This window comes from Erinaceus europaeus, chromosome 14 (genome assembly GCF_950295315.1).
Source record: "Erinaceus europaeus chromosome 14, mEriEur2.1, whole genome shotgun sequence".
Lineage (NCBI taxonomy): Eukaryota > Metazoa > Chordata > Mammalia > Eulipotyphla > Erinaceidae > Erinaceus > Erinaceus europaeus.
Window position 1 is genome coordinate 52,069,662 of NC_080175.1, and position 19,702 is coordinate 52,089,363.

The 19,702-nt window shown below is 38.4% G+C and overlaps 1 protein-coding gene across 1 annotated transcript in view; it reads right to left on the minus strand.

The window, feature by feature from the left end:
- The window catches only part of SI (sucrase-isomaltase), a 143,875-nt gene that overhangs the window by 68,828 nt on the left and 55,345 nt on the right, over positions 1-19,702 (minus strand). The window contains exons 10-18 of the mRNA XM_007523647.1: positions 15,438-15,569; positions 15,240-15,359; positions 13,311-13,424; positions 12,971-13,055; positions 10,925-11,042; positions 6,440-6,611; positions 6,211-6,327; positions 2,589-2,743; positions 135-219 (exon numbers count right to left, since the gene is read on the minus strand). Coding sequence (XP_007523709.1) covers positions 135-219; positions 2,589-2,743; positions 6,211-6,327; positions 6,440-6,611; positions 10,925-11,042; positions 12,971-13,055; positions 13,311-13,424; positions 15,240-15,359; positions 15,438-15,569 — 1,098 coding nt within the window. The remainder of the gene's footprint in view (positions 1-134; positions 220-2,588; positions 2,744-6,210; positions 6,328-6,439; positions 6,612-10,924; positions 11,043-12,970; positions 13,056-13,310; positions 13,425-15,239; positions 15,360-15,437; positions 15,570-19,702) is intronic.

The following is a 19,702-nucleotide window of genomic DNA, read 5'->3' on the forward strand; positions in this document are numbered from 1 at the left end:
GAATTTAATCTGACATTTATCAAGTTGAAACAGTCTAATGAGCAACATAGATGGTTTAGAATTTAGCCTAGATTTTGTTATACAAAGCTGCCCTTAAGGAGGGAGTTTGTGGAAATGATAAGAAAAAAACTTACCTGTCTCAAGACAGGAGTAATAAGTAGTGAAGGGCCCCATAAGAACTGAGTATCCTCTATCCAGCTATTTGGATCTTCATAAAACCTGAAGACAATGAAACATTTTACTACATAATGACAAAAAAAGGATATAATTTTCCTTTCAGTTTATCTTTTCAATTATTCTCCAAGTGATTGTTAAGCTTTGATCATCATTTTGAAGTAAATCATGTGATTCAAATGACACATAAAAGGAAGAAAGGCAAGAAATAATAAGAGAAGGAATGAGGGAATACATAAATCTAGAAGGCTCAAAAATGATTATCTTATGATAAAGTTTTGGTTTTTTTTGTCAGTAATCCAGACTGACTTGTCCAGACAAAGAGAGGGGAAAACACCACAGCATGAAAATTATCCCAATATGAGCTATATTTCTAGCTCTGAAAAAGTACTTTTCATCTTTAATTAGCAACTGTTCTGAAGTGGGGGAAATAGCTCAGTTGATAGAGTGCAGAACTTGCATGCCTTATGTTCCACATTTGATCCTAGCACTGCATATATGCTCTGCTCTCTCTGGTTTATTTGTTTTGTTTTGTTTGTGTGTATGTGTTAAAACATTCTGTCTTTAATGAAATAAATGAAGTGCATCCCAGGTTCCAGATGCCAGCATGATGCCAACTAGATTTCTCTGGACAGAGGACCCCACCAATGTGTCCTGGAGTTCCACTACCTAGAGACCCACCCTACTAGGGAAAGAGAGGCAGGGTGGGAGTATGGATCAACCAGTCAATGCCCATGTTCAATTACCGAAGCCAGACCTTCCACCTTCTGCATCCCACTATGACCTTGGGTCCATACTCCCAGAGGGATAAAGAATGGGAAAGCTATCAGGGGAGGGAATGGGATATGGATATCTGGTGGTGGGAATTATATGGAGTTTTACCCCTCTTGTCCCATGGTTTTGTTAATGTCTCCTTTTTTAAATAAATAAATAATAAAAATAAATAAAAATAAACAACTATTCAATTCTTAAGTTTTAAAAAGTACTAAAAACCTGGCATATCCTTTATTACCTTTACTTATTTTTTTCTTTATATACCCCCTATTGCTAACATGAATTTGAAATGATCTTTAGTCATTTATTGGGGAAAGATCCTATTTTTTGCTACAAAACACAAAAGCAGTACAACTCCACGGCTCTGTAAAGATACTCTGCTCTTGATGGATCTTTAGATGCCTTTTGTAGTACATACAAGATATGCTTTCAATAATTCTGTTTAATCTTACTTCGTGGTCTGCCCTACATATCCATTCCCTTTAAAATTCCATTAAACCTCATATATGTCTTATTCTTATCTATCACCACACTAATCCTATTTACAAAAATAGCATTGGACAATTTGATGAATTTAAATTAACACATGATATATATTTATACTGCTTGCTTGCAAAAGAACAGAAATGGATATCACTGGTTGATTTAAACTCAGTACATATTTGTACATCACCCAGCAACAGATGAGTGGCTGAGTAAATTATGGTCTATATACACAATGGAATACTACTCAGCTATTAAAAATGGTGACCCCCCCAACTCTTTATCTGCACTATTCCAGCCTTTAGGTTCATGATTAGTCAACAACTTGTTTGGCTTTATATGTTAACTCTCTTTTCAATCACCAGGTTCCAGATGCTACCATGATGCCAAACAGACTTCCCTGGACAGACAACCCCACCAATGTGTCTTGGAGCTCCGATTCCCAAAACTCTACACACTAGGGAAAGAGAGATACAGGGTGGGAGTATGGATTGACCTGTCAATGCCCATGTTCAGCGGGAAAGCAATTACAGAAGCCAGATGTTTACACCTTCTACATCCCACTATGACCTTGGGTCCATACTCCCAGAGGGTTAAAGACCAGGAAAGCTATCAAGGGAGGGGATTGGATATACAGTTCTGGTGGTGGGAATTGTGTGGAGTTTTACCTATGGTTTCTGTCAGTGTTTGTTTTTTTTTTGTAAATAAATAAATAATGGTAAATTCACCTTCTTCACCTCATCCTGGGTGGTGCTTGAACAAATCATGTTATGTGAGATATGCTAGAAATTGAAGGATGAATATAGGATGATTCCACTCACAGACAGAAGTTGAAAAATAAGAAAAGAAGGGAAACACAAAACAGAACTTGGACTGGAGTCGGTGTATTGCTCCAAAGTAAATGCCTCTCCACAGGGAAGGAGGAGAGTGTTCGGGTCCTAGAACATGATAGCAGAGGAGGACCTAGGTGAGGTTGAAAACTGAGAAATGTTACACATGTACCAAATACTGTATTTTACTGTCAACTGCAAACTGCTACTCCCCCCAATAAAGAAAAATAAAGTTGTATATCATATGTTCACTTAAGTTTACTGCCTTTTCAATATACATCTAAATATGATTTTAAAGAAATTAACATATCTGAGCTTAGTACTCACTCATGGAGGAATGGCCTGGCTACTGTGTCTCCAAACACATGGGCTTTATAAAACAGAGTGTAGAGGAAAGGTAACAAGGTATAACGGATGTTCAAATAGTGTCTTGAAGAGTTCACCAAAAGGGAGTCCTGCCCAAAGAATGCTGGATCTTGATGCTGTAAGATGAAAAGAAAAATTAAAATGAGAAAAGCAAAGTTATGAATGAATGTTGAATTTGATCTACTTATTTTTGAAAATAATTGTTTTAACCAGTTTATATAAATATTTATAGTTCATGATCTCGGCACATGGAAATTTTCTATTTTTATTTGACACAATGTTCCTCCAATTAAAATTTATTTAAATAAACATTTCTCATCCAAATATATGCTTACAGCTAAGATGGAAAAAATATTTTAACAAGAAATTTTCACCTATCTTATTTGTCATGTTTCCTACTGTGATCTTTACTCTGTAACACTGTGGGTTCTACTACCAAAGTGGAGTATAGTTCCCCACAACTTTACTTTGTCCTCCGTGTTGACACATGGCTCAGTCGATGAAGACTTAGTGCATGAGAAGCATTCAAAGATTATGTCTTGAAATGTGTTTGTTTGATCTCTTGCCATTTCACCCTTTGTCATTAGACAAATTCAGGTCTGGCTCACTGACAAGGGAAAACAGTTGCTAGACTAATCTGATAACTTTGAACTTGGGGGAAGTCTTCTTATAGAACTCTAAGTAATAAAGAAGGAGAATGTCTTGCTCTGTGTTGTTGGTCATTTCAGAGCAAGCAATTTAAGCCCTGAGTTTTCATAATTGTTCGGTCCACTAGAAACAGTTAAGTGTTATATCAAACAGATGTTAGGATGGGGACTGACCCTCCCATTCCTAAAATCTATAAGATTTGTGTGTTCTTTCCTCAAAGGAGAAGTTTCATGTACAATCAATCCCTCTGATCCTGAAGCTACACATAGGAAAGAGACAAACTATTTAGAGTCATTGTATTGTCCAGCAGTTACAAAATTTGAGGGATAAACAGGTCCTTCTGGAAAAAGAAACATATAAAATACCAAACTAAAAACATAAATAGTTTACTTAAGTCTGTTAATTGACTCTGCTCAGGAGAGTTGCTGGGAATGTAAGCTGTGGATAGGGACACTCTTTGATAGGGACTCTTAGTTAGTTGAAAGTTCACTCAGCTCTTTAAAACCAGGCTCCCCCAGCTAGGAGTTAGTTTAAGTAGCCCTATATGATGTTTGATTGTTTGTGTATTTGCTGCTTCCTCTTCCTACAAGCTACATTTCTATACCATTTTTCCCTTTCCCCTCTTAACATATATCTACATTAAGAAATCACTCTTTTGAAATTGAACCCTGCATAAAACATCTAACTAGATCAACTGACTATCTCCTTCAAGGTGAAGGAAAGTCAGTCAGTCTGCTTGGGTCTCTTATGAGCTACACAATTAACTGAGGGCACAAGCTACTGTCACCTTGTGTCCACCATCAAGCTTACTCTGCAGACATGTTTCGTTTGTGACTTGCTAACCAGTGAGCATGGTGGGGATACTGCTCAGGTCTATTTCTGGGTAACACAGGGTTATTTCAATCATCAGTGTCACCTTGGGTACTCCTCACAGGGCCAACAAACACCCTCAGAATTAAGCTAACGATCTGTAATTCTATCAAAATTTATTCCTTTATGTTTCAGTTTCACTACTTGACTTGTAGTCTAATAATTCTGCTTTCTCTCACTCCCTAGTTCTTTTCTTCATGAGTGGTTTGCAACATGCCCCTAATGTATAATTCTATGTTTAATTTGGTTCATGGAAGAAGAAAGCAGGTTGTGTGAACTCCACATTAGGAACCCCTGTAAGTACAGATTTATTTTTAATTAATTTCTTTATTTTAATAGGTTAATAGAAGTATAGATTAACATAATTCCCACCACCATAGATCTATGCCCCTACACCCATTCCAATACAAATGAGCTTAAAAATCTACCCCCTCCACATCCCCAGAGTTTTTTACTTTAGTGCAATTCTACAAATCCTGTCCAAGTTCTGCTTTGTGTTTTCATTTCTCAACTTCTGTCTATGAAGGTGATTATCCCATACTCATCTTTCTCTTTCTGACTTATCTCACTTAACATAATTTCTTCAAGCTCCATCAAAGATGTGTTGAACTACAGATTTCTTAACAGCTCCCTCAGCTAGATAAGGAATTTAGAATCTAGACTGTCCACTCTTGTTCTGTAATGTCCCCTCTTAGCTGAGCTCTTGAGTTTTTCTGAAACAGAATTGATACACTATATGTAACTATATGTAACATGCTTTTATGAACAGTGAATACTCTTTTTTTCCCTTTAGGGTTATCACTGGGCTCAGTGCCAGCACTACAAATCCACTGCTCCTGGAGGCTATTTTTCCAATTTTGTTGCTCTTGTTGTTGCCCTTGTGGTTTTATTGCTATTGTTGTTATAGTTGTTGTTGCTGTTGGATAGGACAAAGAGAAATCTAGAGAGGAAGGGAAGGCAAAGAGGAGAAGAGAAAGACATTTGCAGACCTGCTTCACCACTTGCAAAGAGACACACACACCCCGGGCAGGTGGGAACTGGGGGCTCAAACCTGAATATGTATGCTTTGTGCATGTGTGCTTAACCAGCTGCGCTACCGCCTAGGGCCCTAATTATTTTTTTTTCTTTTTCTTAATTGGGGAGATGAAGGGAATACAGTACAGCTATTGAAACATGGATCCTATCTCTTAACTCCCTGTGACAGACATCTGAAAAACACTCTCATCACAAACACTCTCATCACAAAGTTCTTCCAACTCCTTCCCTCTCTTCCCAAAACCCTCCCCAGAATCCTCTGCAAGACACCAAACCTAGTCCAAGTTCTATTTTGTGTTTTCCCTTTCGGTGCTTCTTTCTTAAGCGTACCTATGAGTGAAATCTTCTTATTTTTATCATTCTCATTCTGATTTATATCATTTAACATGATTCCTTCAAGCTCCATCCAAGATCGTAACCAGCATTTACTTCACTGAATGAATGGTCTCAATTTCCCCAGTCCCTTTGGAAAATATACCTGTGGGTGCCTGGCGTATTCTCATTTTCAAGGCATGACATAATTCAGCTTCTACCAATAAATACATACGTTTTTAACATTTAACTGTGTGCAGCCAGCCATACCAGTTTTAGTTAGTACATACTATTGTAAACTCTTTTCTGATTAGCAGCTGTCATTTATTATGTTTCTTTTTAACAAGACATTGAAAAATACTCTGTAGTATTCTTTTTTTGTATTTGTACTATTTTGTTTTGTAAAAGTAAAGTTACCTGGAAGTTACACTGTTACAATCCAAGAATCAGATTCAAAAACATGTTGGTATCATGTGAAAACTATCATTTAACATACTTGTATGTGTTGTAAGTAGACATAAACTAAGTTGTGACAAACTACTTTCATGATGTTCTCACTTGACTATTTTTTATATGAAAATATTTCTAGAACTCGAGAAGTATCCTCTGAAACCACAAAGTGATACTTACCCTCCAAGACTAAATTACACAGATACACATACAAGCACGTTGCTGACAATAGGATTATGTCAGCATACAGGGACTAAGAACCATTTACCTTGTAACCTTCGGCATTATGGTTTCTGGAGAAAGGGTAAAATGCCCCAAGCTGCATCCATCTTCTGCAAAGTTCTTCTGTGGTATCAACCACAAATCCACAGATATCTGCTCCAACCTAGGAATATGTAGGGAGGGTGGATAAAGCAGGGCAGCCAGCTCTCCCCAGAGAATTTTCTACACCATCGAATACACAACTCTCATCAGTAACACACTGGGAATCTCCTCACCAAGGGCATTCCGAACATGCCAAACTCCAGCATCCCAGTGATGGACCACTCCATCTGTTCCCAGGAGGCCGTGTTGTCACCCAGCCAATGTGCAGCATGTCTTCCCGTTCCCGCAAAGGTGGACCGGGTAAGGATAAAACTTCTCTTGCCAGGAAAGACTTTTTCTACAGCTCTGAAGTTTAAATGAAATTATTTTTTAATTCTAGTAAAACATTTATACTGTCTAAAAATCTTCATTTCAAATACATTCTGATATAGTTCTGAAAAATCCAGCCAAAATACTGAACATTGCTTTAGTAATACACTATGCCAAAACATATTTATTATTTCATTTCACAGAGGGAATGAAGAAGGGTGAGAGAGCAGAGAGAATCCCTGCTTCTATATTATTGACAATTTTATCCATCAGTGAGACCTTATCAGTAAAAGATATATGAGTTTATTCAGAATTGTACAGGTGACCTTCACAAAGGTATCATGACATTGTACTGTACATTTTCTTTTCCTAGAACTTCTTTACCCATGTACCATGATGTATACTGTTGTACTGAGTTTAAAAACTGAGTTTTATGAAGACAAAATATAATTTTTGATATGATGGTATAATTTGAGGCTAAATATATAGTTGAGCTGAAACCTTAGGTACTGTCTCTGACAAGATAATTCCAAAGATGAACAGAGCTTGACACACACTGACTGACTGACTGTCTAATATATCTATATATAGTATCTCTACATCTCTTAGCTATATATTTTAAAATATTTTGATTTATTTTTACTATTGAATAGAGAAAAAGAAATTGAGAGGGGTGGGATATATATATATATATATATATATATATATATATATATATATAGAGAGAGAGAGAGAGAGAGAGAGAGAGAGAAAGAGAGAGGGCCTGCTATCATTCTTCTTCTTCTCCTTCTTCCTCTTCCTCTTCCTCTTCCTCTTCCCCTTTCCCTTTCCCTTCCCCTTCCCCTTCCCCTTCCTCCCCTTCTTCTTCTTCTTCTTCTTCTTCTTCCTCTTCTTCTTCTTCTTCTTCTTCTTCTTCTTCTTCTTCTCCTTCTTCATCCTCCTCCTCCTTCTTCTTATCATTCTTCTCCCTCTTCCTCTTCTTCTTCTTCTTCTTCTTCTTCTTCTTCTTCTTCTTCTTCTTCTTCTTCTTCTTCTTCTTCTTCTTCCTCTTCTTCTTCCTCTTCTTCTTCTTCTCCTCCTCCTCCTCCTCCTCCTCCTCCTTTTCTTCTTCTTCTTCTTCTTCTTCTTCTTCTTCTTCTTCTTCTTCTTCTTCTTCTTCTTCTTCTTCTTCTTCTTCTTCTTCTTCTTCTTCTTCTTCTTCTTCCCCTTCTTCTTATTTTTTTTAGACAAGGTATATGGTGGATTAGAAAATTCCTTTGAAAGGTGCTACATAGAAAACTACATTTTGGGAGTCGGGCTGTAGTGCAGCAGGTTAAGCGCAGGTGGCTTTGCAAAGCACAAGGACCAGCATAAGGATCCCGGTTCGAACCCCAGCTCCCCACCTGCAGGGAAGTCTCTTCACAGGCGGTGAAGCAGGTATGCAGGTGTCTATCTTTCTCTCCTCCTCTCTGTCTTCCCCTCCTCTCTCCATTTCTCTCTGTCCTATCCAACAACGACAACAACAATAATAACTACAACAATAAAACAAGGGCAACAAAAGGGAATAAATAAATAAAATAAATATTTTTAAAAAATTGAAAAAAAAAACAAAGAAAACTACATTTTGGGGCTAAGCAGTGATGCTCCTGGCTGAGTATGCATGTTACCATGCATAAAGAGCCAGGTTCAAGCCTCCAGTCCCCACACACAGTAAAGAAGCTTCATGAGAAAGGAAGCAGTGCTGCAAGTCTCTCTTTCTCTCTCTCTCTCTCTCTCTCTCTGTGTGTGTGTGTGTGTGTCTCACTCTCTCTTTCCTCTATCTTTTTAAAGTTTTTAATTTACTTTTAAAAATTTGTATTATCTTTATTTATTTGATAGAGACTACCAGATATTGGGAGTCTAATGCCTTAGTCACTGAGCCACCTTTCAGATCACGACCACCAGTTATTGGAAGGGAATGGGGAAATAAAGAGGAAGAGGGACAGAGGGCACCTGCAGCCCAGCTTCACATTTGTGAAGCTTTCCCCCTACAGGTGGGGACTGGGGTCTTGAACCCGAGACCTTGAACACTGTAATTTGTGTTCTTCACCAGGTGTACCACCACCTGGCCCCTTCCTTCATCTATCTCACCACCCTCGCCTCAATCTTTCTTTGTCCTATCAGATAAATAATTAATTTTTTAAAACTATGTTTTTATTGAAATTCCTGTTCTCAAACAGCAATAAAACAAAATTATGTGTTCTAGAAGTGCCATCTTTCAGACCAATTATGAAAGTTCAAGCTTGGGACACAAACATAAATGTTGTAAGTTAATTGAAGCATAGATTTTTTTAAATGAATTGTTACTATTATCAAGGGAATAGATAATGTTAATGTCCTAACTTTTAACCATGGAAATATTCTTTGTCTGAATATTACTGATTTTTCCTTCTCTTCCTCCATCTCCTCCTTCTTCTCCTCCTCCTTCTGTATTTTTATGATGTTGTTGTTATTCTAGTTCCTTCATAACTCTGATCTGACCTTTTCCAGATAGAGACAGAGATAGAAAGACAGAAGAAGAGAGGGAAAGACCCACAACACTTCACTTACTCCCAGTGCAGTAGAGGGCAGAACAAAGGAGGCACTCTCCCAAGTGAGCTATTTTGTTGGCCTCTATCTACTTCATGGCTGGATCTTCTGTTTATACTAGTCGACTGTAGACTATTCTGCTATAAAGAGGTGTGTACTCCTATGTTCATAGCAGCACAATTCATAATAGCTAAAACCTGGAAGCAACCCAGGTGCCCAACAACAGATGAATGGCTGAGAAAGCTGTGGTATATATACACAATGGAATACTATGCAGCTATCAAGAACAATGAACCCACCTTCTCTGACCCATCTTGGACAGAGCTAGAAGGAATTATGTTAAGTGAACTGAGTCAGAAAGTTAAAGATGAGTATGGGATGATCCCACTCATCAACAGAAGCTGACTTAGAAGATCTGAAAGGGAAACTAAAAGCAGGACCTGATCAAATTGTAAGTAGGGCACCAAAGAAAAAACCCAGTGGTGAGGGGTAGACATGTAGCTTTCTGGGCCAGTGGGGGGTGGGAATGGGCGGGAGGGATGGGTCACGGTCCTTTGGTGATGGGAATGGTGTTTATGTACACTCCTAGCAAAATGTAGACATATAAATCAGTAGTTAATTAATATGAGAGGGGGAAATCAATTGTATGTCTCAAAGGTTCTCAGGAGACAAACTGAATCTTTTTAATAGATAGGCTACGTATTTGATATGCGGACTCTCTCAAAAGCCTAGACCAAGTAGATTGGAGGCTTCCAATAGCACAGCTATATACAAGATACTGGGTACTGTACAGCAAACCATAACAAAGGGACTTTTCAAAGTTAACCCAATTAACAAATAATGTGATGATAATATTAACTATTGATTGTCTTTTTGAACCCTAAGACAGCAGGAACCTCACATCTTCACTATAGAGCCCCTACTTCCCCCAGTCCTGGCACCCATGGATAGGGCTCACTTTCCCGTATGCTTCTCCCAATCCATACCAAATAATATTGCATCCGCCGATCACAACCTAACCAAAGCAACGATTGCCATCTCAACATGCTTCACCTCAGAGTGTATCCAGAGACTTCACGTGTGGAATGACAACCCTTCAGCTTCATTACTCGGGTGAGACCTTTCCTTTTATAGTACACTCTAATTTCATCTCAGGTAGTTCACTTTCTAACAAAGTCCCATAACCTAGACATACACCAGTTTCTGTGAGAGAGAGCGTATGCGCACACGTATCCATAAACTACTGCAAAATATATACCTGAAAGCAGGATTACACTAGAGTTTGCAGTGAGTACCTCCCCAACACTTCCTCTCCACTATTCCAATCTTGGGATCCATGTTTGCTCAACAAATTGTTTGGCTTTGTATGTTAACTCTCTTTTCAATCACCAGGTTCCAGATGCCACCAGGATGCTGGCTAGGCTTCCCTGGATTGAAGACCCCACCAATGTGTCCTGGAGCTCAGCTTCCCCAGAGACACACCTTACTAGGGAAAGAGAGAGGCAGACTGGGAGTATGGACCGACCAGTCAACGCCCATGTTCAGCGGGGAAGCAATTACAGAAGCCAGACCCTCTACCTTCTGCAACCCTCAATGACCCTGGGTCCATGCTCCCAGAGGGCTAGAGAATGGGAAGGCTATCATGGGAGAGGGTGGGTTATGGGGATTGGGTGGTGGGAATTGTGTGGAGTTGTACCCCTCCTACCTTATGCTTTTGTTCACTAATCCTTTCTTAAATTAAAAATTTAAATAAAAAAAAAATTCAGAATAGTGAGAAGGTCTAGAATTGAAGCAATACTTACTTCTCCGTGGCTATGGACATGCTGTACCCATAGAGGCTGTGAACATCATACTGCTTCCCCCAGAACTGCACGGAATCCATGCAGATTGTCTTTGCGTACATGACTTTGTCCAGAATATCTTAGTGTAAAACAAACAAGGAGACATACTTAAAATATTTTACCATTTTAACCTTTATAAACCTTAAAAGGTATGAAAGGAAGTCATGGGACCCTTGGAATGAACATCAAGTAGTATTCCTAGCTTCTCCCCACATAAAGACCTCTAGTTTCATCTGCTCTATTCCTACTTATTGGTTCCTATTTACTTAATAATTTATCCTGCTTTACTACCACCTTTCTGCCACCAAGATGTTGCCACTACCATTAGGCCATCCTGAATTCCCTGTGCTGACAATCTCGCCAATGTGTTTTAGAAACTCAACTCCACAAAGCCCAAATCCACAGGGAAAGATAGGAACAGGCTGGGGGTATGGATCCACCTGCCAATGTCCATGTCCAGGAGAGAAGTCATTACAGAATCCAGATCTCCCACCTTCTGTACCCCAAGAATAATTTTGTTGCATACTGCCAGAGGGATAAAGAATAAGGAAGTTTCCAGTGGGGAGAATGGGACATGGTACTCTGTCAGTGAGAACTGTGTGAACTTGTAACCCTGTTAACTTACAAATTTTTAATCATTATTAAATCACTGATAAAAATTTTAAAGAAGAAAGGTGTGAGAGGTTGAAACTAATGAGTGATGTCGAGTCTGCAAGATTCAATTTAAATTTCCATTTTCCATTCCTCCTGAGGAAATATTAGATTTGCACTGACATTGAGAAATGTGCTGCTTTCTGTGGGATGGGCAGTGGTGCACCTGATTAAATGCACAGATTACCATATGCAAGGAACTGGGTTCAATCCCTGCTCCCTACCTGTGGTGGGATAGGTCATGAGTGGTGAGACTACAAGTGTCTCTCTATATCCCTTCTTCTCTATTTCCTCTGTCCCTTTAAATTTCTATGTTCTACTAAATAAGGAGGGGGGGGAGGGGAGGTAGGTAATGGCTGCCAGGAGCATGGATCAGTTATCATCTCTACAAATAACCGTCTACATTTGTGTTTAATTTCCTCCTTTTTCTTCCAGATTCAGTCCTCTGTTCCGCTCCAAGCCACACATAACCCTATTGCTACATCCAAATGTGTCTCCCTTTTTTCCTCCTGTCTCTATGACTGTTTTTTCTTAAATTATTTTCTTTACCAATTTCAATGTTGAAAAACATATATATATATATATATATATATATATATATATATATATATATATATATATTAGAATTTATGGTATCTGACTACTTCTTTCAGGTGTAATAATAGCTACACAAATTTACAGCTTGTGGAAGAGTGCTCGTGAAACATGACCCCGGCAAAGTTTGTTTCTGTCTATTAATTACCTAATCATGAGCAATTTGTCAGTGATAATGATAAATCAAGATATACTAGCCCAACAAGACAGTTCACTTGGATGATGCACTGGCTTTGCTATGTGCACTTTCAAGGCTTGAGCCCAGTCCCATTGCATTGGAGGAAGCTTCTGTGCTGTGGTGTCTTTCTGTCTCCCTTTTTCTTTTTCTTTAATTCTTTTTAATTGTCTTTATTTATTGTGTAGAGACAGCCAGAAATCATGATTGAAGGGGGAGATGGAGAGGGAGACACCTGAAGCACTTCACCACTTGCAAAGCTCACTGAAGATGGGAACCAGGGGCTCAAACTTGTCTTCTTGTACATTGTAACATGTTCATTCAACCAGATGTGCCACCACCTGACCCCTCTCTGTCTTATTCTATTGGAAAAATTGACCTGGAATAATGATGATGAAAAATAGGTTTACCAAAATTTAAAATAATTCTATTTTTTGAGGCTTAGGTATTAGCAAAACAACCAATTAAAACCACATTGATTTCAGATATACTACATTTTATGATTTGGAAATATATACTAGAATTCACATTCTGACAAGGGAAAATTATTCTCATTTCATGATAGAAGTAAATCAGATCAAATTTACCAGGGGTGAAAGGTGGATAATTCAGTTTGTTCTTAGCACATCCTTTGGTTGAACCATGAACAAAGTTGGATACTTCATTCATATCCTGAATGAAAATAAAACGAAGAGCAGAAAGTTGTAAGAAACTATAGATCATAAGTCCTGAAATCATTTACTTGATATATTTATAGAAAATAAACTTAAAAAATTTAACTAAATAAGGATGAAACTGAGCCAATAAATGAATAAAGAAAATATTAATAATGGTCATTATGTTAAAATATCCTGTCAGTATATTTTGTACTGGGTACAAAATAACTCTATTGATTTTTACAAGAGCTGATTTAATACAGATACTTGCAATCCAAAGTCCATCATATGGCACTTCTTGGTGGAAAATGTTGCATTCATCTGCCCACCAATCCATGCAGCTGGGATTAGTGAAGTCAGGGTATACTGTTAGCCCTGGCCACACCTAGAAAAACAGGCATACCAGTGACATGAAACCATTACTAAAAGGGAAAATAAGCAATAATGCAAATTATCTGAGTGGAGAATGCTAGTGAGTATCTGTACTGTAATATCATGATCTTTTAGGAATATTTTTTCCTAATGAAACCTATAATTATTGAGGAAGAATTCTGGTGGAAATTTTAACTACTTAAAGGAACATATTTCTTTAAAGTAATGGTTATGATAATCACTATTGCAAATAACACTAAAGATTACATTTAAATAAATGATGCGCTGTTTTTTTTATTTAATTTCCCTTGATTTAATTATAAAAAAGAAGGGGTTAAGCAGTGGTACACCTGGTTAAGTGCACACATTACAGTGTGCAAGGATGCAGGTTTAAGCCCCTGGTCTCCAGCTGCAGGGGAAAACTCCACGAGTGGTGAAGCAGAGTTGCAACTGTCTCTCTGTCTCTCTGTCCCCTTTCCTATCTCAATTTATCTCTATCTCTATGAGAGAGAGAGAGGGTAGAGAGAGAGAGAGGTGAAATTGCCTGGAGTATGGTCTGTCAGTGGTTTATGTACACTTAGATATCTTAGATTTTTTTTCCAAAAGAACATTTATCTTAAATAAAAATTAAGAGTTAGATGGCTGGGGAAACAGCATAATGGTCATGCAAAAAATATTTTCATGCTTGAGGAATCAAGGGCCCCAATTGCAATCCCCTTCACCAATATAAGCCAGAGCTGAGATGTGCTCTGATCTCTCTCTCTCTCTCTCTCTCTCTCTCTCTCTGTATGTGTGTACCTTTAACTCTGTATCTCACATTAAAATAAATAAAATATGGGAGTCGGGCTGTAGCACAGCGGGTTAAGCGCAGGTGGCGCAAAGCACAGGGACCGGCATAAGGATCCCGGTTTGAGCCCCAGCTCCCCACCTGCAGGGGAGTCACTTCACAGGTGGTGAAGCAGATCTGCAGGTGTCTATCTTTCTCTCCTCCTCTCTGTCTTCCCCTCCTCTCTCCATGAAGACATCAATAACAACAACAATAATAACTACAACAATAAAACAACAAGGGCAACAAAGGGAATAAATAAATAAAATAAATATTAAAAATAAATAAATAAAATATTTGTTTTTAGAAATTAAAAGTTCACAAGTTTTCTAATTCTGTTGTTTGTAGTACCTCTATATTATATGTTATTAACTTTAGGTCAGATTCTTATATTTCCACCTATATTGATGAATTTTAATCATAGCTTTTTCATTATTTTCTTGTGAAGATGAAATGTGAATTAATAAAAACTTAATTCCCAAAATATAAATTCTAAAGTTGTTTCTGTGATTTTCACATAAAGTCACTAGAATTTTGTTATTATTTATTATATTTTTTAGCTTTAGTTTTTTTTTTCCACCAAGATTGTCATTGGTACTCAGAACCTGCACAACTCCACCATTCCCAATGACAATTTTTCCATTTTTCATTATTTCTACTGATAGAGATAAAAAGAATTGGAGTGGTAGAGAAAGAAGGAGTGAAAAGGAGATACCTCTAGCACTGCAGTATTGCTCCACTGCTTGTGAAACTTCCCCCTGCAGGTGAGGATGTTGAACCTAGGTCCTTGTGCATGGGAACAGGTGCACTATACCAGATGTGCCAACATGTGGCCTCAGCTTTATTTTTAATTATAAAGCACACTTATAATTATCTATCTTCACAAACGAAATGACTAAGAGATAATTAGGATTATTTTTTCTGTCTAACATTTCTCCTTGCAAGTGAATGATTAAATCTACACTGGAAAACAAACCCATCCTACACAGTGTCATAACTCACCTCTCCAATAATTTCTGTGGTTCTGTCTGACTCATTCACCCACACCTTCTTTGCAGTCCCTCTCTCATAGCTTTCATATGGTGCTCCATCGGCACGTTTACTGATGGCAATTGCAGGGTCCTAATAGGAAAGGAAAAGTTGTAAATGACCTCCAACATCACCAGTGTGAGAATGAATGGCAATAGAGTCAGTCATTACCAAGATGATGACATATTTCTGTCCATGGTCGTGCAAGTCTTGAGCAAATTCAGGGAGCCCATTGAATTTAACTTTATCATAAGTGAAGGCTTTCTTGTTTTCCATGTAGTCAACATCAGTGACCTGTGTATCCTGAAAGTTAGCATAGTGTTCCAGTAAATTGTAGTACAAGAGCTGTGCCTAATCACTGTTATCCTTAACTGGTAATTGATGTATATTTTAAATGAGTGATCATAATTGGTGTAATTCAACATTCCTACTCATGACCACAGAATTTGAGCTCAGACCTACTTGGATGCAGACCTACTTGGATGCAGTGGTTACATAGGCTCCCAAGTTGAATTTGGACCCTAGATAAAATCAATGGGGTTTACAGTCAACAATGTTTATACACTTTTCTGACATTTGGGAGATACTCTCTTCCCTGATCAAGCTTTCTAGGCCTTTTTCCAGCCATGACATCATCTACCCAATAACTTGGTTCCACCTGCATAACAGACATTAGGCTCAGGCAAAAACTAGTAAAGTCATGGGCCCCTTGGAATATAACTAAAATAGACCTACTAGCTATTTCCAAAATGGAGACATCCAGATATTCATCTGCAATATTATTGGCTTTAGGTTCATGACTAGTCAACAACTTGTTTGGCATTATATGTTAACATTTCGTTCAGCCACCAGGTTCCAAGTAGCAACCATGATGCCAACCGGAATTCTCTGGGCAGAGGACCCCACCAATACATCCTGGAGCTTCACTTTCCCAGAGCTCTGCTCCAACAGGGAAAGAGAGAGAAGGCTGGGTGTATGGATAGACCTGCCAATTCCCATATTCAGTGGAGAAGCAATTACAGAAGCCAGACCTTCCACTTTCTGCACCCCATAATGACCCTGGGTTCATATTTCTAGAGGGTCAAAGAATAGGAAAGCTAACAGTGGAGGAGATAGGATATGGAGTTCTGGTGGTGGGATGTATGTAGAATTATACCCTTCTAATGCAATGGTCTTGTCAGTGTTTCCATTTTATAAATAAAAAAAAAGAAGACAGGCCTACAAGGTGGTCCACTAAGCAAAGCACATGCTATTCATACAGGAGGTCCTGAATTCAACACAGCATTTCATTATACGTAAAAAAAAAAACAACTTAATAATCTCTAACAATATGTGACTATTAAAGTAGCTTCTATATGACTAGTTGCACATGTAATATACTTGCTATATGCTAAGTATACATGACATATAAAGTGAAAATCATGCATGTGTTATAAATAATGACATAATACTCATCTGTTAAAAATGAAGGAATAAAACACATTCATCCAAAAAGACCTGTGTGTGCCTATGTTCATAATATCACAATTTGTAATAGACAAAACCTGGAAGCAACCCAGGCGTCCAACAAAAAAAATGATTAGCTAAGTTGTGGTCTATATACAAATAGAATACTACTCAGCTATTAAGAATAATGAATTCACATTCTTCACTTCATCTTGGATGTAGCTTGAAGGAATCATGTCAAGTGAAATAAGTCAAAAAGAGAAGGATGAATTTAAGATGATCTCACTCATAAACAAAAATTGAAAAAATAAGAATAAGACTGACCAGATGAAAGGACTCTGGGGGGTGGATGGGCTTTCAGATACTGGTGCATGATGGTGAAGGAGGACCTAGACTGGAGATGAGAAGTGTTTTCCAGAAATGTGAGAAATTTTACGCATGTATCAACAACTGCATTTACTGTAAACCATTAATCCTCTCAACTAAGAAATGATGAAGGGCAGAGTTAGATAGCATAATGGTTATACAAGGAGATTCTCATACCTAAGGCTCTAAAGTCCTAGGTTCAATCCCCTATGCCACCATAAGCCAGGGTAAAATGCTTTGGTAAAAATGAATGAATGAGTACATACATATATACACACATACATACATACATAGATACATACATACAGTCATCTCCTTTGCTCTATCTTGGATGGAATTTAAAGACATTATGTTAAGTAAGATAAACAGGAAAGAGAAGGATAAATACTAAATAATCTCACTAATATATCAAATTTAATATTTTTATTTTTAATATTGGGTAGAGACATAGAACTTGAGAGAGGAGGGGAAACCTAGAAGGAAAGAGGCAGAGAGATACTAGAATCTCTGCTTCTCCACTTGCAATGCTTTCCTCTTGCAGATGGAAACCAGGGGCTTGAATGCAGGTCCTTGTGTATTGTATTGTGTGTACTGCCAGGCTGGGCTAGCTTCATGGATGGTAGAGAGATGATCAGGGACCCATGGCTGAGCTGGGAACACAGTTCAATCTTTATTGATGAGCGGGGATGCAGTTCAACAATCTAATCTCTTCTAATCTCTCTTCATTATAAAGCCCTGTCTTTTATTGTATCCTGAGGTGGAAGTGTCAGGAAGAGGAATTACATAGGATAGGGGATGGGTAGAAGGAAAATAGCATGTGAACCAATGGGTATTAAACCAATGAAAACAATGATTATTTAAATAGACTACAATGTCAAGAAATGCAACATAAGTGGTCTTAGAAGCAGAATTTAGAAGCATACCAACATTTCCCCCTTACTTTTTAACTAATGGCCATAGTATCAGGAGTTTGGGGTGAATAGAAACCTATATCGTACAGGCATTTTCAAAAGAACTGGCACAAGACATGGAGGAACAAGTAAGAGAGCAGCAAGAACCAGTGTGATGTCAAGGGGAGGCCTGAAGGGGCGTTTTCTTCCTCAAAGCATAGTGCCTAGCAGGTGAAATGGCATTTCTTGCTTCTGGGGGCAACTCTTGCCTCTGGGGGCATTTAATGCCTCAAATGGCATTTCCTGCCTCAGTGGGCAGGACCTAGTAAGGAGAGGGGTTTTTCTGACTTTGTGAACAGAGCCTGCAGGTAAGCGGGCATGGCCTACAGAGTCCCCAAGGCTGCTGGCTGCAAAGTCCATGGACTGCTGTGGTCAGTCTTTGAGAAACCCAGCCTCATAAAGGGAAACTGCTGTAAAGCTGTATAAAGTGTCCAAGAGGTGTACCAGTAAGTCTGATAGAAGTGTCAGTCCAAAGCAGATGACCATAGAAGAAATGCCAGGGGATGAAATGTTGCATGTCTGTCTCGATGGGGAAGGTCAGCCACTGGAATTCTGTATTTTCTGTAGAGATGTAGAGAGTGAGCGTTGGAGTCTGTGAATCAGTTTTTTAGGTCATGCCAGGTCACATCATTGTTTTTTTTTTTTGGGGGGGGGGATGCTGCTGTAGTTGTGCCATCTTGTGGGTGATGTCAGAGAACAGGGGTCCAAATGGATTTCCAGGGATTTCATTTGAGCAGATGCTTTTTCATGTGAAGACTTGACAGCTGTAATTCACTTACTTGTCAAACAAAACTTGTAGCAGATTTAGAAGTTTACTATAATTGATAACTCCATTATAATTGGAAGTCCTTTCTGGTATGATTTTAAGGTTGTTTAAACTCAATAAAATGTGGAAAGGTAAACAGAGGAACCATGGTTAGAAGCCTCAGGCATGAAAATCATTAGCATAACCGTTGCTTTATCTACCCCACCCATACTCATACAGTTTTTAGGATTAAACGTTTCTAAGACATAAAAAATCAAAAGAGAAAAAAAAAAAAAACAAATTTTTGGACTGTTTCTGGATGTCTCTAGAAATCATGGCTGTGTCCAGCATTTTTTAAAGTCAATTAAATTTTAGAATACTCGCAGCAAAATGGGTCATACAAAAATTCAGTCATTCAAATCACTTGCTTACAAAACACAACTGAAAGCAGACAGCAAACTTAAGATATTCATTCAGAGAGAACACCGAGGAGGGAATCGAGAGAAAAGCAGTAGGCAGTTTTTGCTTCTTTCACCTTGAGCCAGATTATCGAGATCTCACCATGTAGCATCATGAGTCTCCAGAAGGCATCCTAGTCCAAAAATTGCATCAAAATTGCAGCTAGGATGATTTTGACTGTTCCTGTGGAATTGCTGCAGGCACCCATTTTTAAAAATGTCTTCCCATCGAAGAAAAAATCGAGTCAGGAGGGTAGAACTAACCACGTGTCTCCATTCTTGGGGACTGCCAGGGTACTGGAGAATGCTCTTCAAGTTAGAGTAGTCCTTCTTTGTGGGAAATATGTGAGAGGAAGTCCAGAAAGTCCCAGGGGAAATCTCTGTGCATCTTCCAAGCTCTAGGATCATGTTCATAAGGAACCAATGTATGGCCCAGAGCAAAATGTTCCAGAGACAGAGAAACTATTTCAT